The sequence below is a fragment of the Pararge aegeria genome, chromosome 14 (assembly GCF_905163445.1).
Source record: "Pararge aegeria chromosome 14, ilParAegt1.1, whole genome shotgun sequence".
Taxonomy (NCBI): domain Eukaryota; kingdom Metazoa; phylum Arthropoda; class Insecta; order Lepidoptera; family Nymphalidae; genus Pararge; species Pararge aegeria.
The window spans coordinates 14,394,013-14,418,655 of record NC_053193.1 but is presented as its reverse complement, the minus strand read 5'-3'; the positions used below and the strand labels follow the sequence as shown (position 1 = coordinate 14,418,655).

General features: G+C 35.8%; 1 protein-coding gene across 2 annotated transcripts; it reads right to left on the bottom strand.

The window, feature by feature from the left end:
• Positions 1 to 1,211: 1,211 nt before the first annotated feature.
• LOC120629282 lies at positions 1,212 to 24,102 on the bottom strand. Of its 2 annotated transcripts, none has more exons than XM_039898179.1 (16): positions 23,960 to 24,102; positions 23,759 to 23,879; positions 21,454 to 21,583; positions 19,879 to 20,187; positions 18,598 to 18,745; positions 17,345 to 17,486; positions 16,461 to 16,595; positions 14,302 to 14,387; positions 12,625 to 12,713; positions 11,440 to 11,561; positions 8,829 to 8,940; positions 7,350 to 7,493; positions 6,362 to 6,471; positions 5,344 to 5,448; positions 4,370 to 4,578; positions 1,212 to 3,284 (listed from the first exon to the last, which is right to left on the bottom strand). In XM_039898179.1, coding segments are annotated over exons 1-16 (2,115 nt in total). In that variant the 5' UTR covers positions 23,962 to 24,102; the 3' UTR covers positions 1,212 to 3,133. The 2 variants fall into 2 exon arrangements, with proteins under 2 accessions (XP_039754113.1, XP_039754112.1); XM_039898178.1 differs by having other exon boundaries at positions 11,440 to 11,564; positions 23,960 to 24,101.
• Positions 24,103 to 24,643: the final 541 nt, after the last annotated feature.

Below are 24,643 nucleotides of genomic sequence, written 5' to 3'. Positions count from 1 at the left end.
TGAAGAGTGAAGAACGAAAGTCCAGTACCGTTGGATCTGTTAAATACGGTCCTGTAAATGCTGTGCGAATATTACCACCCGTAGCGACGGATCAGTTAAAATGGATCCTGTAAAATCGGATGTTCTATGGGAACGAGCCCTTACTGGCCTCAGTAGTAAGGAACTTACATAGGCTTTAAACTCTGATGCGATATATTTTAATTTATTATTTTAATAAATTAAATTTAAAAATGTAGCGTGTCTGGATAAAGTGCAGTAACGATGATGTGTTAACTGCACCATTATTAATCACTAACAATTATACAATGTGTCCCAGGGCCCAGTGACCTTCCAGAGTTCAAAGTTCAAGTAACTAACAAATAACCTTGAAGTAGAGGTCTAATCCATATAGTTTTTTTTACAGGGTTTTTGATTTTTTTTTGTAGAGATACATGACTTGCTTCGCTATTTTTTTTTTGTTTCTACAGTATTTTTCATTCTGTCTATTTTATTTACTAGCTGTTTTCATAATTTATCAATACAAGATATTAAATTTATCTAAATTAAAACAATTTAAAAATAAATAAATTAACTCATAGTTTAAATGAAAATCACATTTTTTTTTAATTCGCCTCATAATAACGAAAAATGCCAAATGAATTATACGAAATTCACAACGCTTGGCAGGATGGTTTTTGTCGGTAGGTATCTACGGTCGAAGTTTTCTACTTGGCCGGAATTGAGCTTTGAATCTAAAAATTTTATATTAAAATCGACACTACAGAAATTTCCTAAACCACCCACTTTGCGTATAAACATTATACATAGTGATTTAATTTGTAATCGGGTCAATACACCACTTTTTTTATTTCCGCCGCGGGGATTTCCCCGCATGCATATTGACTATGGAGGGTAGAGGTAAGGAGAGTCATCTTATATGGGAGAAAAGTTGAAAAGTGTCCAGTGTATGCGCTAAATAACAGTTCAAAAATCCTCCACAATGGCGCTGGTGGATGCACAGGGTATGGTATGAATGTAGCAATCGTAGATGAATTGAAGTATGCCGAGTTAAAAAATTTAATGTCATTATCGACTAAAGTAGTTAATTATTGAGAATTTCAACAACTAACGTTATACAAAATATTGTGGTAAATATAACCTTACTTCCTTGTATCTCCATACTTCCTTGTTTATTTTTCAAGCCTACTCTAACAATATTTATATTTGGCGCTTCTTTTAAGAGTTACCCTGATGCAAATGTGGCGCCATCCTAATTTAATACATTTTGACGACACTTTTTCATATACACAGATGACTCTCCTTACCTCTACCCTCCATAATATTGACCATATTATCGACCCATGAAAAAGGAAGTAGTCAAATTGAGTATTGTGCTGTGTAATGACTATTAATAGGTGCATTAAACAAATAAGCTTAGTGAAATTCTAATAGGTATTAGATACCTAAAAAATATAACAACCATCAAGTAGCTCGTATGTACAAGGCGTATGTGAATAAACATTCTTATTGATTGATCTTTCGGTTGAACTTTTCTGACAGTTTGTAACCTACTTCATACGAAACTTCGGAGTACACAACCAATTCTATTAAATATAAGTTGTCAATCTGTCCGAAAAGATACATTTCTCAAATATTTATGACTTTAATAATATTAAATATTCATGCCCATCCAACGCAGTGTTTATATCCTCTTTGGCTATAACTGTTAACTGTCAGAAACTACTAGTTGTTGCCGGCAAACAAACAACACAAACTTTCTCATTTATATTATTAGAAAGGAGAAACATTTTATGCTTTCTCTACTTTATAACAATAATACAGATTAAAGATAATTTTGACTAACTAACCAATTAACGTAAAAACTAAACGTTCATAGTTCATTTGCAACTACATCAGTTTATGTCAGAAAATATTTTTTTTATTTCACTGAAAGTTACCCCTCGACTGCAGTCTCACCTACTGGTGAGTGATAATGTAGTCTCAGATGGTAACAGGCTACTCTGTTAGGGGTACCCATGCGCCTAATCGGTTTCCACACGACATCGTACCGCAATGCTAAATTGCACGTCTTTATCGGTACGTTGGTTACTAGCCACGGTAGAAGCTTCCCACCAGACCAGAAAAGAGAAATTCAGAAATTATATATTCCAAAATTTTACCCTACCGGGGATTGAACCCGGGACCTCCCTTAAATCCACAGCTCTCGCCACTGCGCCACAGAAGTCATCAAACATTTCTGGCTTTATTCCGATAACTTACTTCTCCAATACCCTGTACTCCATAATCCCACGACTAGGAGGGTTTTAGTGCACAAAGCCAGTCTTAGAAGCGGTGGTATCAATGCGGTCAGGGCTTCATCCCTTTGGGGGGAGTAACCCATTCGATCCCCGGCACTCACGTCTAACTTTGTCAGTTATGTGCGTTTTTAATTTTGTGCATTTTAATTATCAATAACATGAACGGTGGTCGAAAATATCGTGAAGACACCTTCACGACTTAAGAGTTCTTCGTAACATTTTCAAGAGCGTGTGTGTGAATAATGATCCAGTCTCATTCTGTATTTAATGAAGTAATACTTTAAAGTACTCTTAAATCACAGGTAACGTTTCTATAAAAACCTGACCAGGAAAATATGAAACCTCGCCATAATGCGGATGAAAATGGAACTGTGGTTTTCTATACACTTACTCTGTCGAATGCAAGTCAAATGTATTGGCATACATATACATTATATACATTTGAGAGGCAAAACATTGCGTAATCATGTAACAGCTATACAACGTTTATAACGCTTACAATACACTAGATTACGTACTAAAAAAAAAACAGACAACACGACCCACCCACACACCACGGAAAACACCTGACATCACGTGACGCGTTTATTGGGTGCTGGTAAGAAGATTAGGTTTGAATGGCATCGCATGGATTGAGTGGCATTACATGGGTTGAATGGCGTCGCATGGATTTAGTGGCGTCGCATAGATTGAGTGGCGACACAGTTTGGGTGGCGTCAAATAGATCGAATGACGTCACATGGATTGGGTGGCGTCGCATGGCGTGGGGTGGGGTGGTATCTCGTGATATGTAACGATGTGTTGCTTATATGCCTGTGCTTGCAATGTTTATATAACTAAGGGACGATCACTTTTTGCGTATCATTGGTATCGTACGATATCTCGTACTCCTCCAGATTGACGAACAGTCCTGCGGCCAGTTGCTCAGCTATGCTGAAACCGTGCTCATCGAACAGTTCCACTGTTATTTCGTCGTAGTCGCGTGCGCTGTAGACAATTACATTATTCTGTTTATTTCTCACTCCCTTGACGCCCAATGTGCGCAGTGGGCATGACTCTGTTTTCTGAGTCCAAGGCCGTCGGTTCGATTCCCACAACTGGAAAACGTTTCTGTGATGAACATGAATGTTTTTCAGTTACTGGATGTTTATCTGTATTTTATAAATATTTAGGTATATTATTCATAAAATTATTCATCAGTCATCTTAGTACCCATAACACAATCTACGCTCACTTTGGGGCTATATGGCGATGTGTGTATTGTCGTAGTATATTTATTTATTTATTATTGTAGGAGACCCGTGCCCTGTAGAACAGGTAATATCTTAAAGCAGTATGGAAAACTACGTACAAACGTGCGAAACAACACACGCAGACAGATACACGCCTTTACGAGGGCCCCAAAGCTATTATCGAAGTACTTATTCGGGGTTACTGTGTCGAGCGGACGCTCATCTTCTGTAGGGTAGGTCGCGTGGCGTTGATGTAATTTTTTTACCAATCGGGTCTAGTTTTCATACTGCTTTAGCTGATACAACGTATAAATAAAAACCGAAATGATAGTTCAGAGGCTTTATAGGTACATTATTTACTGTATCTGAAACATATCTGTGAAAACGAAACGCTAATCGTTTTTGAGTAAACCATTGCCAAAATTTTACCTGATGCAGCCCCCAGCACAGGCAAAAGTAAAATCAAATGACTCCTGTCACTTTATTACGTGCGCGTCGCGTAGCGTACGTACTATACACGTGTCGGTCTTTTATCTTCAATAGGGTTGTCATAAGTAAATACATAGAATTAGTTTGTATGGAAAAATAAATATGCTTCTTTTGATTTAATATTGTTACAGGGTGATTCCTTATGAAATATACTTATGCACCCTTCAACAGTTTTACGTCATTCCGTTACACGTTGTATATTCACTATGCCTGTCTGGTCGGTAATGGGTTGATGTGATGATGATGATGATGATGATGATGATGATGATGATGATGATAATGATAATGATATAATGATGATGATGATAAAGAATACTTTTTGGCTCTGTCCGCGTCTATAGAGCTACCTACATGACATGCGCCTGCAACACCCGTTCGTGTATCATCTTGTTGAGCGCATCTTTCGCCGCCGCCCACTGGCGCGAGTCTCCAGTCAGCGCCGAGACGCCGGCGAGTGCACACCTCACCGCCTGCGCCGGCAGCGGCCAGAAGCGCGACTCGAGCTCTCGCACTTCGTTCTCCTTTACCCACACCACGTTGCCGTAGTCTATGTACATGACCTTGAAACGTATAATTCCATTGTGGTTAACCAGTCGCACATATAGACTTAGCTTTGAAATGAAAATGAAAAGAAATGAAAATACACTTTATTGTACACTTAACAGAAATGAAATTATATTAAAAAAAAAACACTAAATAAAACACACAGGTACAATGGGCGGCCTTATCGCTGAAAAGCGATCTCTGTCAGGCTTTGTTATACAATGTTAAGTTGTATCTTTTATATCCTTACTAATATTACAAATGTGAATATGTTTCTTAGTCGTTCGTTTACGTCGTACCTAAGCAACCAATTAACTATTTTTGGCATAGAGCTAGTTGAAAAACGGAGAGTAAAATTGGGTACTTTTTATCCCAGAAAAACAAACGGTTTGCGCGGGATTTGTCAAAAACCGTAATAAAAGCGGACGATGGACCGCAACCGTTGTAAACAACCGTAATAAACGCGGATGAGGAACCGTAACCGATTGTAAACAACCGTAATAAACGCGGACGAAGAACCCTAACCGTTTGTAAAAAACCGTAATAAACACGGACGATGGACCGTAACAGATTGTAAACAACCGTAATAAACGCGGACGAAGAACCGTAATCATTTGTAAAACCCGTAATAAACGCGGGCAACAGCTAATTTGCTATGTTTCTCGAAAAAAAATGGCTATGCAGGAGGCTCCCGTGGCGTACAGTACCGCTCTATTGAGCATACCAAGCTATTTTCATAACGTAACTTTAGAGATTAAAGGGTATAGATATATCATACACACCTCAACGTTCTGGTCTGCCCTCGTGGAGGAAATAACTCTGGCGCGGTACCACTGCTCGTCTGGTGGGTAAAGGGCGGCTACGAGTTCACCGGGCGCTGGCACCAACTAATAAGATATATTTATTTACTTCCATCCATGCCTTAACATAGTCATGGGGCCCTGTCAGGTCGTTGCAATAAAAAACAGTTTGAAGATTTCTGTCTTAGGATTCCAATTAGTGTTAGTAGAAATAAATATATATATATACATACATTTATATATATATATATATATATATATATATATGTGTGTATGTCTGAATAATTAGTCACTATTAATGAGCGTCGATATGAATTAATTAATTTAATCATACTATACTATTTATTTATTAGCTTTTCAAGGGAAACAAACAGTACTGTTACACATAAAAGTAATGCCGTATTTTTATATCACATAAACCAATGAAGTTTCCACAACTTAGTTATTCATATAATACGATAACATTAACCACAATTGTTTAGGAATAAACTATATACGATAATTAATTTTATTTCCACACTACAATTTAAAAAAGAACAGAAGAATAAAAAAAAGCAGACAGAAGCAGTGTACAAAAGGCGGCCTTATACCTGAGTAGAGATCTCTTCCAGGCAACCTTTGGATAAGGAAAACATGAGGATAAAAGACAGCAGGTTGCGCATAATTAAAAAAAAAAAACACACGAATATCAATATACTAATACTTGAACTAGATATAATATGATAGAATTAATGAATGTGTCGCTGAACATGAGGTTTCATAGGGTCTTGTTACCATACACATATTGCCTTAGGAATAAAATAATGTAACGCGTGTAAACGACATCATCTGGACTAACTTTTAGGGGCCTTAACCCATCGAACAGGTATGCAATATCCTAAGAGAATATTGGCATCTAGTTACAATACTGGATAAGATTATTATCATATTTTTTAACGGTATTATCTGGAAAATTTGATATAAAAGATAAAAAAAAAAAAATAGATCTTTGTAACGTTACCTTTAGAGGTTTGTAGGCCATTCTAGTGGCCGGGCTGTTCATATCGAGCACCAGGCTGTTCAATGAGGTTGGAGGTAAAACGACCCCAAAATCAGGAACAGGTTCGTTTTCTATAACAAATTAATTCAAAATTAATGTCTTTTATTTCCCTTACGATATAATATTTTTGAATGTTACTAAAGAAAAGGTGAGGTTTTGAACGAAACCAAATGCAAACCATTTTTTTTTTGTAGCTAGTTAAGTGTGGTTTCGTTCTAAACTTATTAATTTCTATAGAAATAACGCTATTACGCTATATTAACAGTGAATTTTTGCTCTTTACATTATCCAAAAACAAAGTATTAAGTTACCTGTGGACCTGAGTTCAGCGGAACGTTTGCACCGATCTTAACAAAGGAGTTCACTGAACTGAACTATCTGCAGCAATGCTGTAAAACGAGGTTGTAGGTGTTGGGTGCGGGCAGCAGGGTAGCCACCGTTGACACTAGAGGCAATGTTTTTTTATGAATGTTCATACTTACTGGCAGTATTGTCTTCAAGCTGCATGAAGAAATGGTTGAAGAGCACGTGTGCGACGTCTACTGTGTGGAGGTACGTCTCGGGTGCAGGATACGGGAGGGGGTGTATTTAGCCACCACTGACACTGGTATAGCGGCAAAGCTCTTTAAGAGTGCCAATACTCACTGGTACGTCTTCGAGCTACGAGAAGCGGAAGAAGTGCGCAACGTGTGATACGCACACGCGGACGTACGTGTCGGGTCCAGGCAGCGGACACACAAAGCTATCGCTGACACTGGTCTAGATGCAATGATGTGTAAGAGCAGTACAAACAGTTACAAATACTTAAGGGTAGGCTTTTTATAACTCTTACAATGCCTATCCTTAAGTTTTTTATAACTCGTACTGGAGATTTTCTTCATTTTATATCATCTGCATACCCTATGCATAGCCTCTATGCACGCCACTGTGTAAGAGTGAAAATACTCACTCGTAATATTCTCTTTAAGCTGCACGAAGAAGCGGTTGAAGTGTGCCACGTGCGTGACGTACACGCGGAGGTACGTATCGGGCGCGGGAAGGGGTAGGGGATTGCACTTGGCCACCACTGGCACACGGTCTAACGTCCATCCATCTGGCAAAAAGAAATGATAACATATATTGAGAAACTCAAAAAAAGGTACCGTCTATTTATTTTCTGATGGGCCAAGCCTGGCTTGGGTGTTAAAGCAAATGTGCCTAACAAAATTTAAGAGATCTTCAGAGATAGAAGATTGTACGTTTCAATACTTTTAACCATCCTATGTTTTATAAATTATATAAGCTGCATATATGAAAATAAATTTAAGAGCTACCAAAAACCAATTTATAAATGGCTATGCAGTTACTCTTTATATGCAGTAGAAGAGTGGGAGCGAAAGGTATACCATCAAAATCATTATCGACTGCAAGGCTATTTTGCTGCTTAGTCTTAATTGATGCTGAAAATCCAGTTTCACATAACAAGAGGAAAATGACAGAAGTATTCGCAACGCAAGAGTAGCAACTTTTGGATTAAGGAGACAGCGTTCAAAGTCAAGAGGTGAAAGTCATCTTTCATAGTCGAATTTGCCTTCATTTTCAGAAATTCTTGTTGGACATCTTCTGCCGATTGCAGAACATCTAGTCATGTGCCATTTTGGTGATTCTGAATTAACATCTCTGTTATATAAGTGAAATTCGGTTTGCAACGCTTCCAAATGGTTTTATATATCAGTTTTCATAACTTCGTCCAGTTCTTGATTTATAATTGTCTCCTGTAGTCAAGAAAAAGATAGTACATTTCCGGCAATAACCCTATGAGACCAAAGTTGAAGCTTAGATATAAACCCCTGAATGTGGTCGTGATTACATAATTCAAAATCAAAACTAGACTAATTTTTTTTTATATTTATTATATTATGTATTCAGACAGATTCGACTGCCCTATACTGTGTCACTGTGTGAGAGTAGCAATCGGGCGAGTGTAATGTTGTTTATTTTTTATTTATTTTTATTATTAAAACTAATCAATACTAACTTAGTGGTTAAGGAAAAATTGTTACTAATATACTAAGAATCTATGGATGGAAACGTCTGAATTAAATGATTATTATTATTATTTTATTTGTGTAATCTAGTTCAAGTATTAGTATGTAGTTAATAGTATGTATTTTTAATATGCACATCCTGCAGTCTGTTATCCTTTTGTTTTCCTTATCTTAAGGTTGCCTGGAAGAGATCGCTACGAAGCGATAAGGCCGCCTTTTGTTCTGCTTCTGTCTGTGATCTTTTTTTAATTTTCTTCTTCTGTATTTTTTTTTGTGTGCAAATAAAGTATAAATAAGTAAATAAGTCCTGTTTTATAGCAACCGGGTACCTACTGCAAATATAGTTTACATGATTATGTCCAGCCGCAATAACAAAGAGTGTCAAAAACCTGATTACTTGCCTGGATTGATCAAAACGTGTCTTTTGGTGCAGCGCCTGCCTTTGAAGCAGGTTTTCTCCGGACCACCCTTGTAATGTTTGCAGATGTCCATTTCGTCCCGATTGTGATAGCCCTTAACAAAAAAAAACTTTAATAGTTAATTATTTAATTAATTTGCTAACCCCACCACCACCTATTCGTTTTCTTTTTAGTTTTCCTAATCCTAAGGTTGCCTGGCAGAGATCGCTACTTAGCGATAAGGCCGCCTTTTGTATCCTGCTTCATTCTTCATTTGTTTGTTCTTTTTTTGTCTCGTTTTTCTGAGTGGTGTACAAATAAAGAGTATAAATAAATAAAAAAGAAATAACCCAGTTTGGGTTTTTATTTTATTTTATTTATGCCTTAATACTATTATGGTTTAACCATAAATTCTTACTCATTGTACCGTAGTAGGGGCTGTGGTTAGTTTTTGCTTCCACAAACAATGGCACGAACCTGAAACGGGGTCGCTAACTATGGGCCTCAGAAGAAGGCTCAGAGTTACTCAGCGGGCGATGGAGAGAGCTATGCTACGAGTGTCTCTACGTGATCAAATCCAGGAAATGAGGAGATCCGTAGGAGAAGTAGAGTTGCCGACATAGCTCAGCGAGTCGCGAAGCTGAAGTGACAATGGGCAGGGCGCATAGTTCGGAGAACCGATGGACGTTTGGGTCTTAAGGTGCTGGAATTGCGACCCCGCACCGGTAAACGCAGCGTAGGTCTGTCCCCAACGTGGTGGACAGATGACATCAGGCAAGTCGCTGGGAGCCGCTGGAGGCAAGCGGCCCGGTACCGTGGATTATGGAACTCCCAACAAAAGACCTATGTCCAGCAGTGGACGGTAATAGGTAACTTCTAAGGGAATTAATTAACAATAGTGGCACCAATCTACTCACTTCATGAATCAAGATATTCCATATAAGTAAAAATTCCCTCAATATTAAATGGTACGTACATCGGTTAAATTAGGCAGATACTATAAATATATTTTAATATTAACACACAATCTTATTTAAAACTATAAATATAATAATAAATAATAAATATATTACGACAACGCACACATCGCCATCTAGCCCCAAAGTAAGCGTAGCTTGTGTTATGGGTACAATGATGACTAATGAATATTTTTATGAATAATATACATGTAAGTTTATATTACATTTCTTTTTTTTTTGTTTTTTTTTTGTAACTTACTTTATGCACCATCCATTTTCCACTCTTTTATCGGCTTCGTACGCTCAGGTTGCCTTTAAAAGATCACTTTTAGTGATAAGGCCGCCTTTGCACCCTAGCACTAAGTACTATTACTGTTTTCCTTGTATTTTCCTTTTTTTTGTTGTGTTGCAATAAAGTTTTTCTATTCTATTCTATTCTATACATAAATACTTAGAATAATAAACACCCAGCCACTGAAAATATTTATGCTCGTCACGCAAACATTTTCCAGTTGTGGGAATCGAACCCACGGCCTTGGACTCAGAAAGCAGGGTCGCTGCAAACTGCGCCAATCGGCCGTCAAATCCTATATCCTAAAATATAAAGATAAAGAAAGATTTATAAAAATCATAAGTGGGTAAGAAAACAGAGACTGTCTTTTAAGGCCTTTTACATGTGCTATGTTGTGATGGAAGAACAGTTTTCACCAAACTTGCTGTTCTCGCGAGTGACGTATGAGGCAAATCAGGGAATTTATTGGAGAACACAAAAACAAATTAAAATGTTATCAGAGAGTAGGAGTTCTAAGTTAATTATATGTTTGAATGTTTTGTTTTTATTATTATTGAATTTTTGGTTATTGTTAATATCATGTGAGACGATATGGATATTAGCCCTAAAGATCATGTATTAACTCACTAATAATAATTCTCGCGTAAAGCTTCGACCAACATCTCAAGAAGCTTTCGCTTGGTTGTTGGATCAAGGGTTGGATACAGAAGGCAGTAGTCCTTGAAACGGCGCGTATTGTGAGGAGGTTTCTCACTCTGGAGCCCTGACCACCGGTTGCTTGGGCATTCAAAAGCCCCGCAAGCGGAGGGTGGAAGTTTTTTTGCCATCAGAAGAAAACGAATAGCATCCTTGATGAAAAGAACGTGGGTAAGCAGTAACGGCATTCTGAAAGCACTAATAAAACGATACGACACTCCAATTTACAAGTTGTATATTAAACTCCACGTAGGGCTGACTGGGCGCAGAAATTTTAATTTGTAACTTTTTTTATATTGCATATTAATATTTAATGTAAGTTTTTTTTTATTTAGTTTAGTTTTTAATTAATCTATTTATGTTATAGTGTAGTGTGTAGTGATGGGTCATAGATACCAAATAAATAAATGAACTATTATTGTTTTTTTATAATTCTTAATTTTATGTTTTAATTTAATTTAAATTTTTGTTATTACTTCTTGTTGTTGAATTGTTTTAACAGCCCCGGGGATACGAATTGGGCTATTGTAATGTCTTCACGGAGTGCGTTGCTGATTAAATAACTAAATAAATATACACCGCAATGCTGCTTTTAGTAGTACTTCCTCAGACGAGCTGTCAGTAAAAGCTTAACTAACTCGTCATTTTGACCAGATCTTTTGCTTACCGTAACAGCAAGAAGTGGGTCGTCGTACTCGGGACAGTCGTCTATTCTGAAGTTGCACTCGTCCAGTTCTGGTATACCTTTCGCAGCCGATGATGATGTTTCCGTCGCTGATGTTGTTTTATCTACTGAAAATAATATTTATAAATTTAGATTTAACGGTGTGATGATAATAATTTTTAGGCGCAAGTATATGTTTTAATAAGTTACTTTCCAAAGATAATTTTAGTAATTATAACTTAAAAAAATAATTAATATACAACGACAATTCACACATCGCCATCCAGTCCTAAAGTAAGCGTAGCTTGTGATATGGGTACTAAGATAACTGATAAATATTTTTATGAATCATATACATAAATAAAAATCGAAATCCTTCACAATAAAAGCTGCAACGCTGTGGAATGCACTCCCTGACGATATTCGTCGCTCTAAATCCCTAGCTATTTTCAAAAGCCGTGTTAGACATCACTATTTGTCATTATAATTTTGTTGTTCGTATATGTGTACTTATGTATCTATAGTAAATGTAAATATTTGTTAATATATATATATATATATATATATATATATTTATTTATATCTTATTTTATTTATCTCTTTTAATTATTTATTATATTAGTTATTAGTAGTATGTACTTAAGTGTGTAAATTTATGTATTGTTTATTTTAATTGCGATTTCCCGTCTCTCATGTTCTGTTGTGTACTATCGGTAAGGTTACCTGGCAGAGATCACTTTTAGTGATAAGGTCGCCTTTTGCTTTTAATTTTTACAGACACTGTAAAACACTATAATATATATATATATTTCTCCGTTTTTAATTATTATAATATTTTATTAAAATAATAAATAAATCAGGACCTCACATTGCATGTCTAAAAAAATGTGTTAAACACAGTTAGTATGACACCGAGGATAATTACTATAAAATTGATGAATTTCTTAAAAACAAGGTTGCTAAAGAAATAATTATTGTAAAAATTGTGATTTTGAAAAGAGCAATTGCTGAGTTTCCTGCCGGCTTCGGTAGAATTACGAAAAGACCGACTGGACGTTGTAAAAATACTTATATTTTTACTACTTGAAAATAACGAATTTATATGCTTATAATTTATTAATAATGCTTCTTAAAAAATCGCTATTTTCGACGCATTAATATTAATCAAGTAAAGAAACCTTTACTTACTTCTACGCGCCAATCCGCGTTGCACCAACAAATCGCTTAAGGATTCCCCTGACGGGTAAAATATGTAAGCGCCAAGAGATTCCGATGAACTGAAACAATATTTCTGATGAATTTAACGCATTATTGGTAGTATTAGCTTTTAGTAACAAAGCTCTTCCGGGAATGTCCTACTGTCATACTAATTTCTGCGGCCAAGCAGCACTGTTTCAATGCTGTGTTCACATTGTTGCATTTATTATTAAAGTAAAAAAAAAAAAAATCCTTTGCAACAAGAATTGGCACCAATACCGTTGTACACAAATCTCTTAACTGAATCAAAGTCAAAGTCAAAGTCAAATATATCTTTATTCAAATAGGCACATAGATGGCACTTTTGATGCGTTATTATATACAAAATGTGTACATAGCAGTGAGTAGTGATGGCGATAACTACAATCGTAAACTTAAAACTAAAGCTACGAGGGTTCCAATCGCGCCCTGGTCTAAGAAGAAGCCCACAACAAACTTAGCCGGGTGTTCTTTTTGTTATCACCATCTCACATTGTCATTAAAATTGACAGGTCTTCAAGTAGTTCAATCCTTTTTACAGCCGACTTCTTTCTATCAGCCTTGGATATATACGAAAGATAATAAAACGTTTGAGAGGCTGACTTGGACTCTCCTTCACTTATACCAAGAAACGAGTCACAAGGTTGAAGTGGCAATGGGTGGGGCACATAGCTCAGGGAACCGAAGGACAATTGGGTATCAAGGTGCTGGTATGGTGTACCTGCACCGTTGGTACACCCCCTTACTAGGTGAAACCGCAGCCGCTAAATCGGCACAACACAGTGGAATTCGGAATTTGATACAGAAGTCCTAAACCAGTAATATGGACCTTTGAAAAGTACATCGAAACGACAATGTTACAGTCGCTATAAGACTGATATAAGAATGCATATACTAACTTGACACACACGGTAGGAGAGCCGTAGCTTAGTGGTCAAAACGCTCAGGCCGCGATCGCCAGAGTCACAGATTAAAATCCTGTCGGTTCCTTAATTTTTAGATATGTATTGTATAAAATTATAAAAAAGAAGCCCTAAAGACGTGTGTTGTATAATTTTGTTGTTGTTACGTAATGAGGAAGCCTAAGTAACAAGACAAGAGTATAGCAGTGATATGAAACCCCTAATCGGGTTCTACGCGGTATCGTACCGGAACGCAAAATAGCTTGGCGGCCAAAATCTATGTCGGTTAGGTGGAAATTAGTACAGAGATAATTATATTTATGTAGCCCATTGGGTAGTAGCTCGACTGCACTTTCTGAGGGCCGAGTTTGAATCCCAGCACGCATCTCTAACTTTTCGAAGTTATGCGCGTTTTAAGTAATTAATATATCACTTGGTTCAACGGTGATGGAAAACATCGTGAGGAAACCGGCATGCCTGAGAGTTCTACATAATGTTCTCAATGGTGTGTGGAGTCCACCAATCCGCACTGGGCCAGCGTGGTGGACTACGGCCTTAACCCCTTCTCATTGTGAGGAGACCCGTGCTCTGTAGTGGGCCGGTAATGTGATGATGATTAAGCAATTGAAATTTCCAAAATTGCCGAGAATCGAATCCGGGACCTCCCACCACTGTGCTAGGGAGTTTAACGCAATATGATGATACAGTGAGAGGTAAATTGACATACTTGTCGTCTATTTTTATTTTGCATGGCTTGTTAACGAAGTCTTTTAGGTATTCTTGCGCAGCTGTCGGTTGCCCCAGTAGCTCTACCTGTAAAAGAACGAGGAAATATTGAAAAAAATAACTTAAGCATTATTGTTAGCAAACTTTATAACACCTAAGGGTGATAGGCAGGGTTATTTTAGGGTTAAAATCCACCCCGAAATGTTCATGAAAACATTTTAATATTGTTTTTTTTATGCATATTTCTTGCTACTTTACGTATGATGCAAATACAGTATATTTTCATTATATTTTAACTACGACTATCGTGCGACAAAGACACTTGCGACCTTTATACGAGATGTACTAAACTTGCATAAAAGACACTTTCGAATCGTATACGAGATGTTGTTTACTTGCCTGAACTACACTTGCGAGCTGTATACGAGACGTACTAAACTTGAATAAAAGACACTTGCGACCTATGTACAGAACTTACTAAACTTGCATAAAAGACACTTACGACCTATATACGAGACGTACTAAGCTTGTATAAAATACACTTTCAAACCGTATACGAGATGTGTAAAACTTGCATAAAAGACACTTGCGACCTGTATACGAGACGTACTTAACTTGCATAAAAGACACTTGCCTCCTGTATAGGAGACATACTTAACTTGCATAAAAGACACTTCCGGACCGTCTACGAGACGTACTAAACTTGCATATAGGACAATTTCAAGCCGTATAAGAGATGTACTTAACTTGCATAAAAGACACTTGCGACTGATGTACAAGAAGTACTAAACTTACACAAAAAAATACTAGTTTACAAGACATGCGAAACTTGCATAAAATCCACTTGCGACCTTTATACGATACGTAATAATCTTGCATAATGAACACTTGCGACATATGTACGAGACGTACTAAACTTGCATAAAATACATTTGCGTCCTGTATATGAGACATACTTAACTAGCATAAAGACTCTTGCAATCTCTATGCAAGACGTTCTAAAATAGCTTAAAATCGCTTGCGACCCATGTACAAGATGTACTAAACTTGTATAAAGGACACGTCTTGCGACCTGTATACGAGACCTACTTAACTAGCATAAAGACTCTTGCAATATCTATACAAGACGTTCTAAAATAGCTTAAATACACTTGCAACCCATTTAAAAGACGTAATAAACTTGCGTAAAGTACACTTGCGACCTGTATACGAGACATACTTAACTAGCATATAGACTCTTGCAATATCTATGCAAGACGTTCTAAAATAGCTTAAAAGACACTTTCGAGCCGTATACGAGATGTACTAAACTTGCATAGAAGACACTTGCAACCTACGTACAAGAAGTACTAAACTTGCATAAAGGACACTTGCGACCTATGTACGAGACGTACTAAACTTGCATAAAAGACACTTGCGATCGATGTACGAGACGTACTTAACTTGCATTAAAGACTCTTGCGTCCTGTATAAAAGACATACTTAACTAGCATAAAAGACACTTGCGACCCATGTACAAGATGAACTAAACTTGCATAAAAGACTTTGGCACCGTATACTTTATGTACTCTAGCTGTATGTAAGATACTTGAGACCTATATGCGAGACGTACTAAACTAGCATAAACGACACTTTCTAGCTGTATACGAGATATACTAAACTTGCATAAAAGACACTTGCGACCTATGTACAAGGAGTACTAAACTTGCATCAAAGGCACTTGTGATCTTTGTACGATACGTACTAAACTTGCATAAATGACACTTGCAAAACTTATACGAGGTATACGAAACTTGCATAAAAGACATTTTATAGGAGACATAATAAACTTGCATAAAAGACGTTTGCGTTCTTTATACAAAACGTACTAAACTTGCGTAAAAGATAATTGCGACCTGTATACAAGACGTACTAAACTTGCATAAAAGTCACTGGCGACCTATAAAGAAGACATACTAAACTTGCATAAAAGACACTTGCAACATGTATACAAGACGTACTTAACTTGCATAATAACTATCGAAACGGCTATGCGATTAAACCATCATGCCTATACTTTTGCTAGTAATTGTATTACAGATATTTAGTTTAAACTGTCCAAAGCAACCCTTAAAGTGTCAACAATTGAACGTTTTACACTTATTTAAATAATATACATACCCCAGCGAGATGGCAGCATCGGGCAAAGGGCGGATTCGTGCAGAACCTCAGATCCAACGGTTGTATTGTGGTCGTGGGCGCGCAACAAGTTTCACCGATATCAACTAGGAACACCTCTGCAATGCTCATGTCCTCCTGGTGACAACATGCTGTATTTATTACACAAGTCAAAAATACAAGATTGTCACACAAGTCAAAAATACAAGATTGTCCAACAAGTGCATAAAACAATCCTTTTTATCCCAGATTAGCACTCAAGCTGAAGGCGAGGGTTGATATTTACGTAGATGGTAAATTTGGGGTTGTGATAGTTGTGTTGCTTATTACAGTCGGTTTTTAAAGTTCGGGAAATACCCTTAACCTAATTGATTGATTAGTTTAACTTAGTTGATTTATATCACACACAAATGAAGATTAATATAATAATAGGTATTTGATACTTTTGAAGTGTTTATTTAAAAAATCTTTTTCAAATAAACACTAATTCTATTGTTACTTTTTAATTTTTTAAGTTTAATAAAGAAGTGGTAATTTGACACTCAAAATTTTTCAAATTTTTTTAGTGTTTACAGTTTAAAATTAGCTTCTTTTTCTTACCCTTGAAATATATAAGATGTAAATCAGACATGTAACAAATTTTATCAGTTTCTGGGTGTTTATATTTACATTCTAAGTATTTATGTATATTATTCATAAAAATATTCATCAGGCATCTTAGTGCCCATCGCACAAGCTACGCTTACTTTGGGGCTAGATGGCGAAGTGTGTATTGTCGAAGTATATTTATTTATTATTTATTTATTACTGCTGGTCTGTCTCTCCCAATGGAAGGGTTAGCCTGTAAGCCTACTTTATATTTGGTCACTGTAATAAGGTGTGTATACCTCGGTGAGTCTGATGAAGAACGCTCTGTAAAAGCAGTCGCTGTCCACCTCGTAAAACGCGCAGTACGTTAGGGACATCATCTCGTCCAAACTGAGATCTTGTGTGTTCTCCCTGTAGTATTCGTTCATATCGCGCATCAAGCTGAAAATATATTTCAGGCATAATAATTATATTAAAAGATTGCTTGCAGCAATAAGGCCGCCTTTGCATGTCTACATTGTGTACTGTATACTCCTTACTGTTTCTTTTCCTGTATGTTACACCTACGTGCAATAAAGTGTTTCTTCTTCTTCTTCTTAATATTTAATTAAACCGTATTTAATACATATTAAATTACAAAATTGGAAGCACAATTTGACAATATACATGACAGGTTAAAAACAAATAGAAACTTAAATAAAATACAATGGAGCATAAAAAAAATTAAAATTGTTAATCGAAATTATTGTACACTCCTATTTTAAACTCCTATAATAAAAAAAAAAAAATGCCCTGAAGGGGCGGGCGTCATTTTGATATGAAGTATTGTGTACTCAGTGGCGTGCATAGAGGGTATGCACAGGGTATGCAGATGATATAAAATGATGAAAATCTCCTGTTTCAGTTATAAAAAACTTAAGAATAGACATTGTAACAGTTATTAAAAGCCTATAAGTATTTATGAGTTGTACAAGAGATTTTCTTCATTTTATATCATCTGCATACCCTGTGCATACCCTCTATGCACGCCACTGTGTGTGCTCTACATGATAACAAAATTATGCTTATTTTTTTAAATTCCACTAGTTAGCCCTTAACTACAATCTCGCCTGGTGGTAAGTGATGATGATTTTTAAGAAGATAACAAGCTAGCTGGATCAGTTTCTTCGCGACAACGTACCGGAAAGCATAATCGCTTGCCGGCCCGTCTTTATCACTAGGGTGGTAAATAGCAATTTCCCCTATCGGGTTTTAAACCCAGGACCTCCACTCAAGAGAGCTCATTCACCACTGCGCCAGGGTGGTCTTCAAATATTGTAACTTCCTGCAACTCGCTGTTGCCCGCGGCTACGTCCGCATTTTTGGTTTTTCCATCAATCCCGCGGGAGTAAAAAGTAGCCTATGAGTTAACCAGTGTATAATCTATCTCCATTTTAATTTTCAGTCAAATAGGTTTCGTAGTTTTTGCTTGAAAGAGTAACAAACAAAAATCCATCAATCCAACCATCCATCCAAACTTTTGCAATTAAAATATTAGTAGGGTAGTACTAACTTGTGTGCATCCTGAAAGTCTTCAGTTATGATCCAAAAGGAAAGTCCATCGACGTGTGTGATTGTTGCCTGGTACATGAAGTCAAGTTGCAAGATCTTTTGAGCTGGCAAATTACGTTCTTCCATTGTTGGAGCTGATGGTTGAGAGTCTGTTAAAAAATAAGAAAATACTTTGTTGCACACACAAAAAAAAAAAAGGTGGTATGAGTAATTTAAATTTGTGTTACAAAGCAGGCTTTATCACTTACAGTGATCTCTTCTAGGCATTTTGAGAAATGGACTTATAAAAATATATGTATTTATTATAATATATGTAAATACCCTCGTAGCTTTAGTTCTAATTTTACGAATATGGTTATCGCCATCATCTCTCTACCGTGTAATTCTCATGTAATAAACGCATCATATATGCTACATATGGGCGGGGCCTACTTGAATAAAGATATTTTTGACTTTTGACTTTGACTTTATTATTTTATTTATTATTTAGTAGGGTGTACTAACTTGTGTGCATAGATAAAAAAAAACGGTACATATAGGTATATAAATAATTAAACTAATACATATCGTAATATGTAGTGAACATGTATATGTGGGATAAAATAATCACTAGCTGACCCGTGCAACTTTGTTGCATCAAATCGGTTATTGCCGGAAAACACAAATAAAATGACATTTTGTAAAAATGAATCCTAGCTAGATCGATTTATCGCCCCCGAAACCCTCTGTATACTAAATTTCATGAAAATCTTCGGAGCCGATTCCGAGATTCCAATTATATATATACAAGACTTGCTTGTTTAAAGATATAAGATACAATGTTACATAATTTCCATAATAACTATTAACATGACTCTCAAAAATATTTGTTATTAAGTTGTTGGTAACAAATGTCACCTGGAAGATCATTCAACATCATTGTAACTGTTATTTATCCGTTAAAATATTTGTAAATAGTTGTTACGTAAGCCATAGTATGTTTGCCAAGTAACAAACGACCGTATAGCATCATGTTCAAGTAACGTCGGCGCAGCGAATTTCAATGGCTAGCTTTGAATCGTGATGTGATACCTTTTTCCAACGCTTGCTAAGGGAATTTATTAAAGGACCTAGGTTAGGGCGCAACTGGTTTGAGGTAGTACCAGACACAGCCAAGCTTTCAGCAGCAGAAGTCAACATTGTTATTTTAATATAAATGCAGAACATATTAAAGAAAAAACAGGCATTCCCTTGTGCATAAAACTTTTCCGAAGTCCGATATCTAGCATAAATAAGTGTTTACCAGTTAAACTCAATTTTTCAACTTCATTCTTCAAATTGCACTGAACTCCTTTTTCCATCTTTGAAGATGGCACACTTTCTGATGAGCATGATGTACTGGAGAATGCAATCAAAATCTGGTCTTCCTTGGGTATCTTCTTCTTTTTAATTTTCTCCGAAGGACAGTGGTTGGCACAAGCCTTTGATGTAGATGGTGTTGGTTCGCTCAGTGCATCAATCAAATTCAAAGCAGTTGGCGGAAGGGGCTTCAAAATTCGTCCAGGATTGTCATGGACGGGCATGTAATATGTACTTTTATTGACTGGACGATCTGTTGACAATATAGATACATATATGAAATGACAGGCTAGTAAGTTGTAATAGCTTCCTATTATAATATTAAGGATTACATGTATGATAAAAAAACTTGGGTATGAATTTCTCTAACTTCATAGCTCAACATTAACTAGACTGTGAGATGGTGGTAACAAAAAAAACCTGGCTAAGTTTGTTGTGGGCTCTTCTTAGACCAGGGGGCGTTTGGAACCCTCCTAGCTTTAGTTTTAAGTTAACGAATACAGTTATCACCATCACTAACATTAGTGTAACATGTTAATTGTATGAAAACTTCATATGTGCCTCTAATAAGGTCTACTTGAATAAAATATTTTTGAATTGGAAATTTGAATTTAGCTTAGTCGTAAGGACATTGGCTTCACTTTCAGCCAAGTTCGAATCCCAGAATGCACCTCTAACCTTTCTGTGCACATCTATGCACATCTAAGTTATGTGTGTTTAAAGCAATTAAAATATCATTTGCTGTTTATTTATTTAATAACAAAACCTGCATGCCAGAGTTCTCCGTAATGTTCCCAAAGGTGTGTTAAGTCCACCAATCTGCAACTGGGCCACTGTGGTGTACTACAGCCTAAAAACATCACAGTGGAAGGAAGCCCGTGCCCTGTAGGTGGCCATTAATGGATTGAAGATAAAGATCTATCTTTGCTTAAATGTCTGTGTAAGACTCAAGGTTCATCAGTAAAATTCCTACCCACAAACCATCAACAGAACAATGGTTTTTTGATTCACAAGAATATATATCTGAGAAAAGTAAAGTTTGTTTGATATTAAGCACATTTTCAAAAATACAGCAGACACCCGGCACTCCTCTGTCATCGAATATGTCTATTTTTGTTAAAGTATGATTTGTATTACAGAATGTAACTTATAGAATCTAGTAATTGGATTTGTAATTTGTCAGATTACAAAGTACTCATTCTAAAAAAAAAAACCTAACTGGGTTCCACTGCATTATAATCAATGAATTATTACTGAATACATAATAACCAGATTATTATGTATTCAGTAACAATTTACTTAATTTCAGTAATAGTTATATACTTCTCAATTTAATAAAAAAAGGTACAAAAAATCCAAACTGTGTTCCACTGTATTATAATCAATGAATTAGCAATGAATAGATACATATAACTGGTACTATTCAATTTAAATAAAAAAGGTAATTTATGTTTTTACTTAGCAGGACAGCTAGCCATGCAACAATTAAATTAGACAAAAAAACAACAACATATTTTACCAAGGTTATCCAATGCAAGGTTGAAGTCTGTTATGAGGTAGGTATATTCATCAAGTTGCTTCATACAGCTCAGGAACTTGTCTCTTAACTCTGAAGGCTCACAGTTCAACTGCTCAACGAAACCTTTGGCCTGAAAAGAAACAAAACGGTACTTAGTGTAATATAGATTTAAAAAACTAATATCATAATAGTTTTTTAAATCTATATCACACTAACTGGACAATGTTTGTGTGATGAACATGAATGTTTTTCAGTGTCTGGGAGTTTATCTATATGTTATAAGTATTTATGTAGATATATTATTCATAAAATTATTCATCAGTTATCTTAGTACTTAGTACCCATAACATTTGGGACTAGATGGCGATGTGTGTATTGTCATAATATACATATAACCTGATCCTGAAAGTTCCTTTCCATAGTATTAGATAGAAGCAGGCGTTACTTTGCGGAAATCCATAATATAATTAAGCTAAATTTTCATAACTTTTCATACTACTTCATTCTTTACTAAATAATTTTTTGTTGAAACTGTTTGCTATAGAATTCTCTCCCCTTCAATTTAGGGTGCAGTCACTAAGAACATTAGAGAGACTTCTTTAAAAAGCATTTTAAGCCACCCTAATTTGGTTTGTTGCTTTTTTGTTTCTTTCTATTGTTTATAATGGTTATATGTCAATTTATTTTGCATTGTTAGCATAAACATTATATGACATAACTATTATAATTGTTATTAGTGTATTTTATATTACTTTTCTTGTGTAAAACCTAATTATTTAACCCAAATGTTTTTTTTTCTTTTCCTTTGTTGGGTTGCCTTGGAGAGATCGCTTTTTAGCAATAGAGTCGCCGATTGTACCTGTCTGTTATATGTATTGTTGTTTTTATATTTTCATTGTGTTTGGTTTACAATAAAGTGTATTTCATTTAATTCATAGGTATCTCCGCAATAATGAGAATTGTAGATCCATTCTGTTCAGAAGTTGGTGGGGAAGGAACCAACCAGCATTCACTTTATTAAATGCTGGTTAGATGGGTACTGCAAAGTAAGAATATGTGAAGATTACTTCAAAAAACTGTCTACAGAGGATATACACAGTTAGGTAGGAAAACCATTTGGTGCTTTCAGGGGGGTATGCTGCTGGAACACCAGTAGAACTTGTGTCTCAAACATGGGTCTACAAAAAATTAACCTATTTTGTTTATTATTAGTTAACTGTTAATTCAAATACAATAAAAATGAAGATATAGTAATGAGCTTTACATTTCATTCCAGAGGTCTCAAATCAGCATTTCATTTTCCACTTCACATAGAGCATTATAACTTATCTGTCCTCTGTCATCACCACTCATAAAGATTATTGTAACCAACCTACATTGGAGTAGCAAAGTAATTGCAAATAAATTGGAGCAGCACAGTGGATCCAAGCTTTAGAGACTCTCCTATAAGGAGGTCTATAACCTCCTTATATGTGGCTTGGTAATGGACCTTGAAATGAAACTTGAAAGATCAAGGGTTTAGGTTACTCATTGCCAACAATCCATGAACAGGATCTTGCTACACTTATAGCTTCTTCATGAAATCTTGCACATGGTAGCAAATTAGGCACCTTTTAGGGACACATCAGCTATAAAATACTCTTATGTTAGGCATAAGAGTATTTTATAGCTATTCTTAACAATGTATAGTTGTACTGGGAGGCTTAATTGCTTGGCAGCAGTTCTCTTTTTTCAGTAGGGTGGTAAATATCACGGACAGAGACCAATCAAATATGTTCATAGCTATATGTAAGACAAACAAAATGGTTTTGGGGTCACTGTATGCATATGGCAGATCTGGCAGGAGATGAATGACAGATAAGCTGAGATGCCCCTTGATCACAGTATGGACAATCCAAAGGGCCGCCTACTTAAGCTGTGGTCCGATAATTTAGTGGTGGTCTACAGTGGGCATATAAATCCACTAACATCAAGCTATAGGCGAGCTTTGAGGAAAGTTTATACCCGGAACACGAGATACATTCTCGCTCATGTTGTCCTAATCCTAAGGTTGCCTGGCAGAGATCACTACTAAGCTATAAGGCCGCCTTTGTTATTCTACTTCCTTCTTTGTATTTCTATTCCTCATTTATTTCCCTAACTTCATAGTTGTGTACAAATAAAGAGTTAAATAATAATAAAAATAATAATACTCTAAGCATTTGCAAATTATAAGATAGCTAACTTGAAATGTTTAATATGAAAATTGTATTCTTAGGAGGACTAAAGGCTTTATTATAAAAGTGTTTGGAAAACTGATAAATACTTGGTGTTGTAATTTTTTTATGTCCATTACAGCACGATCGCATTTTCCCAAGAACACGTTGAGGCGAGCCTCCATTTCTTGCCGTCGATGCATTGCCAAAGTGGCAAGGTCCACAAAACTCCTGAAAAAGCATAAAACATGTTAAAAGCTAGGAACTTTTTTAAATAACAATAGTATCTTGAATAGACGTATTTTACTTACATGATTATTGTGTTAGCTTTTTGTCTCTAAATTTGTGAGGCGATGTTTTAAATGTGTACCCCAATGAGGGTACATAAGTAATTAAACTTTGTAGTTTTTCGGAATTGGCACTTTTATTTGTAAGTAAAATTGTTTATTTGTTTTTTTCTTAAACTTGCTTTACGGCTCTGGATTCTGACCAGTTTTAATTGGCCTTGGCTTCAAAGACTACAATCTGTGGTGTACAGCAAACTTAACAAATTAAAAAAGTAAAAGACATAAAAATCTAAATAATTTTGTAGAATGCTTTTATCCTCTTAGTAAAATAAGTGTTTTATAATTCTCTGATTTGAAAATGCCATCATATTAGATAAATAATTAAAAAGAAAAATATTATGTCGTGGCAACATTATAAGTACTTTTTCACACAGATATCATATTTCTGCTTTTAGACTATTTGAATCAAATTAACTTAATGTTTAGTATTAAGACTATTCATCGCTAGATGGCGCTGGCTACTTATGACAAAAAGAGTCTACTGATTACAAGATGTCGTTATCAGTTCAATTATCTTTAACAAATACCTAATTATTTTATCTTTAAGGCTGATTCATATTTTTCGATGATTTAGATTGCGTATAATGTCACTTAATATAACGTAACAAATAATATTGTTATGTAATGACAAAAATGTAAGATGGGAAT

Bases quoted from the DNA above. Each gene is read 5' to 3' on its own strand.
- LOC120629282 (XM_039898178.1), bottom strand. The intron at 17,487-18,597 runs GTTAGTACTACC...ATATATTTTCAG, and splicing joins GACTTTCAGGATGCACACAA to CTTGATGCGCGATATGAACG. The intron at 7,494-8,828 runs GCAAGTAATCAG...TCTTTTTGCCAG, and splicing joins ACACGTTTTGATCAATCCAG to ATGGATGGACGTTAGACCGT.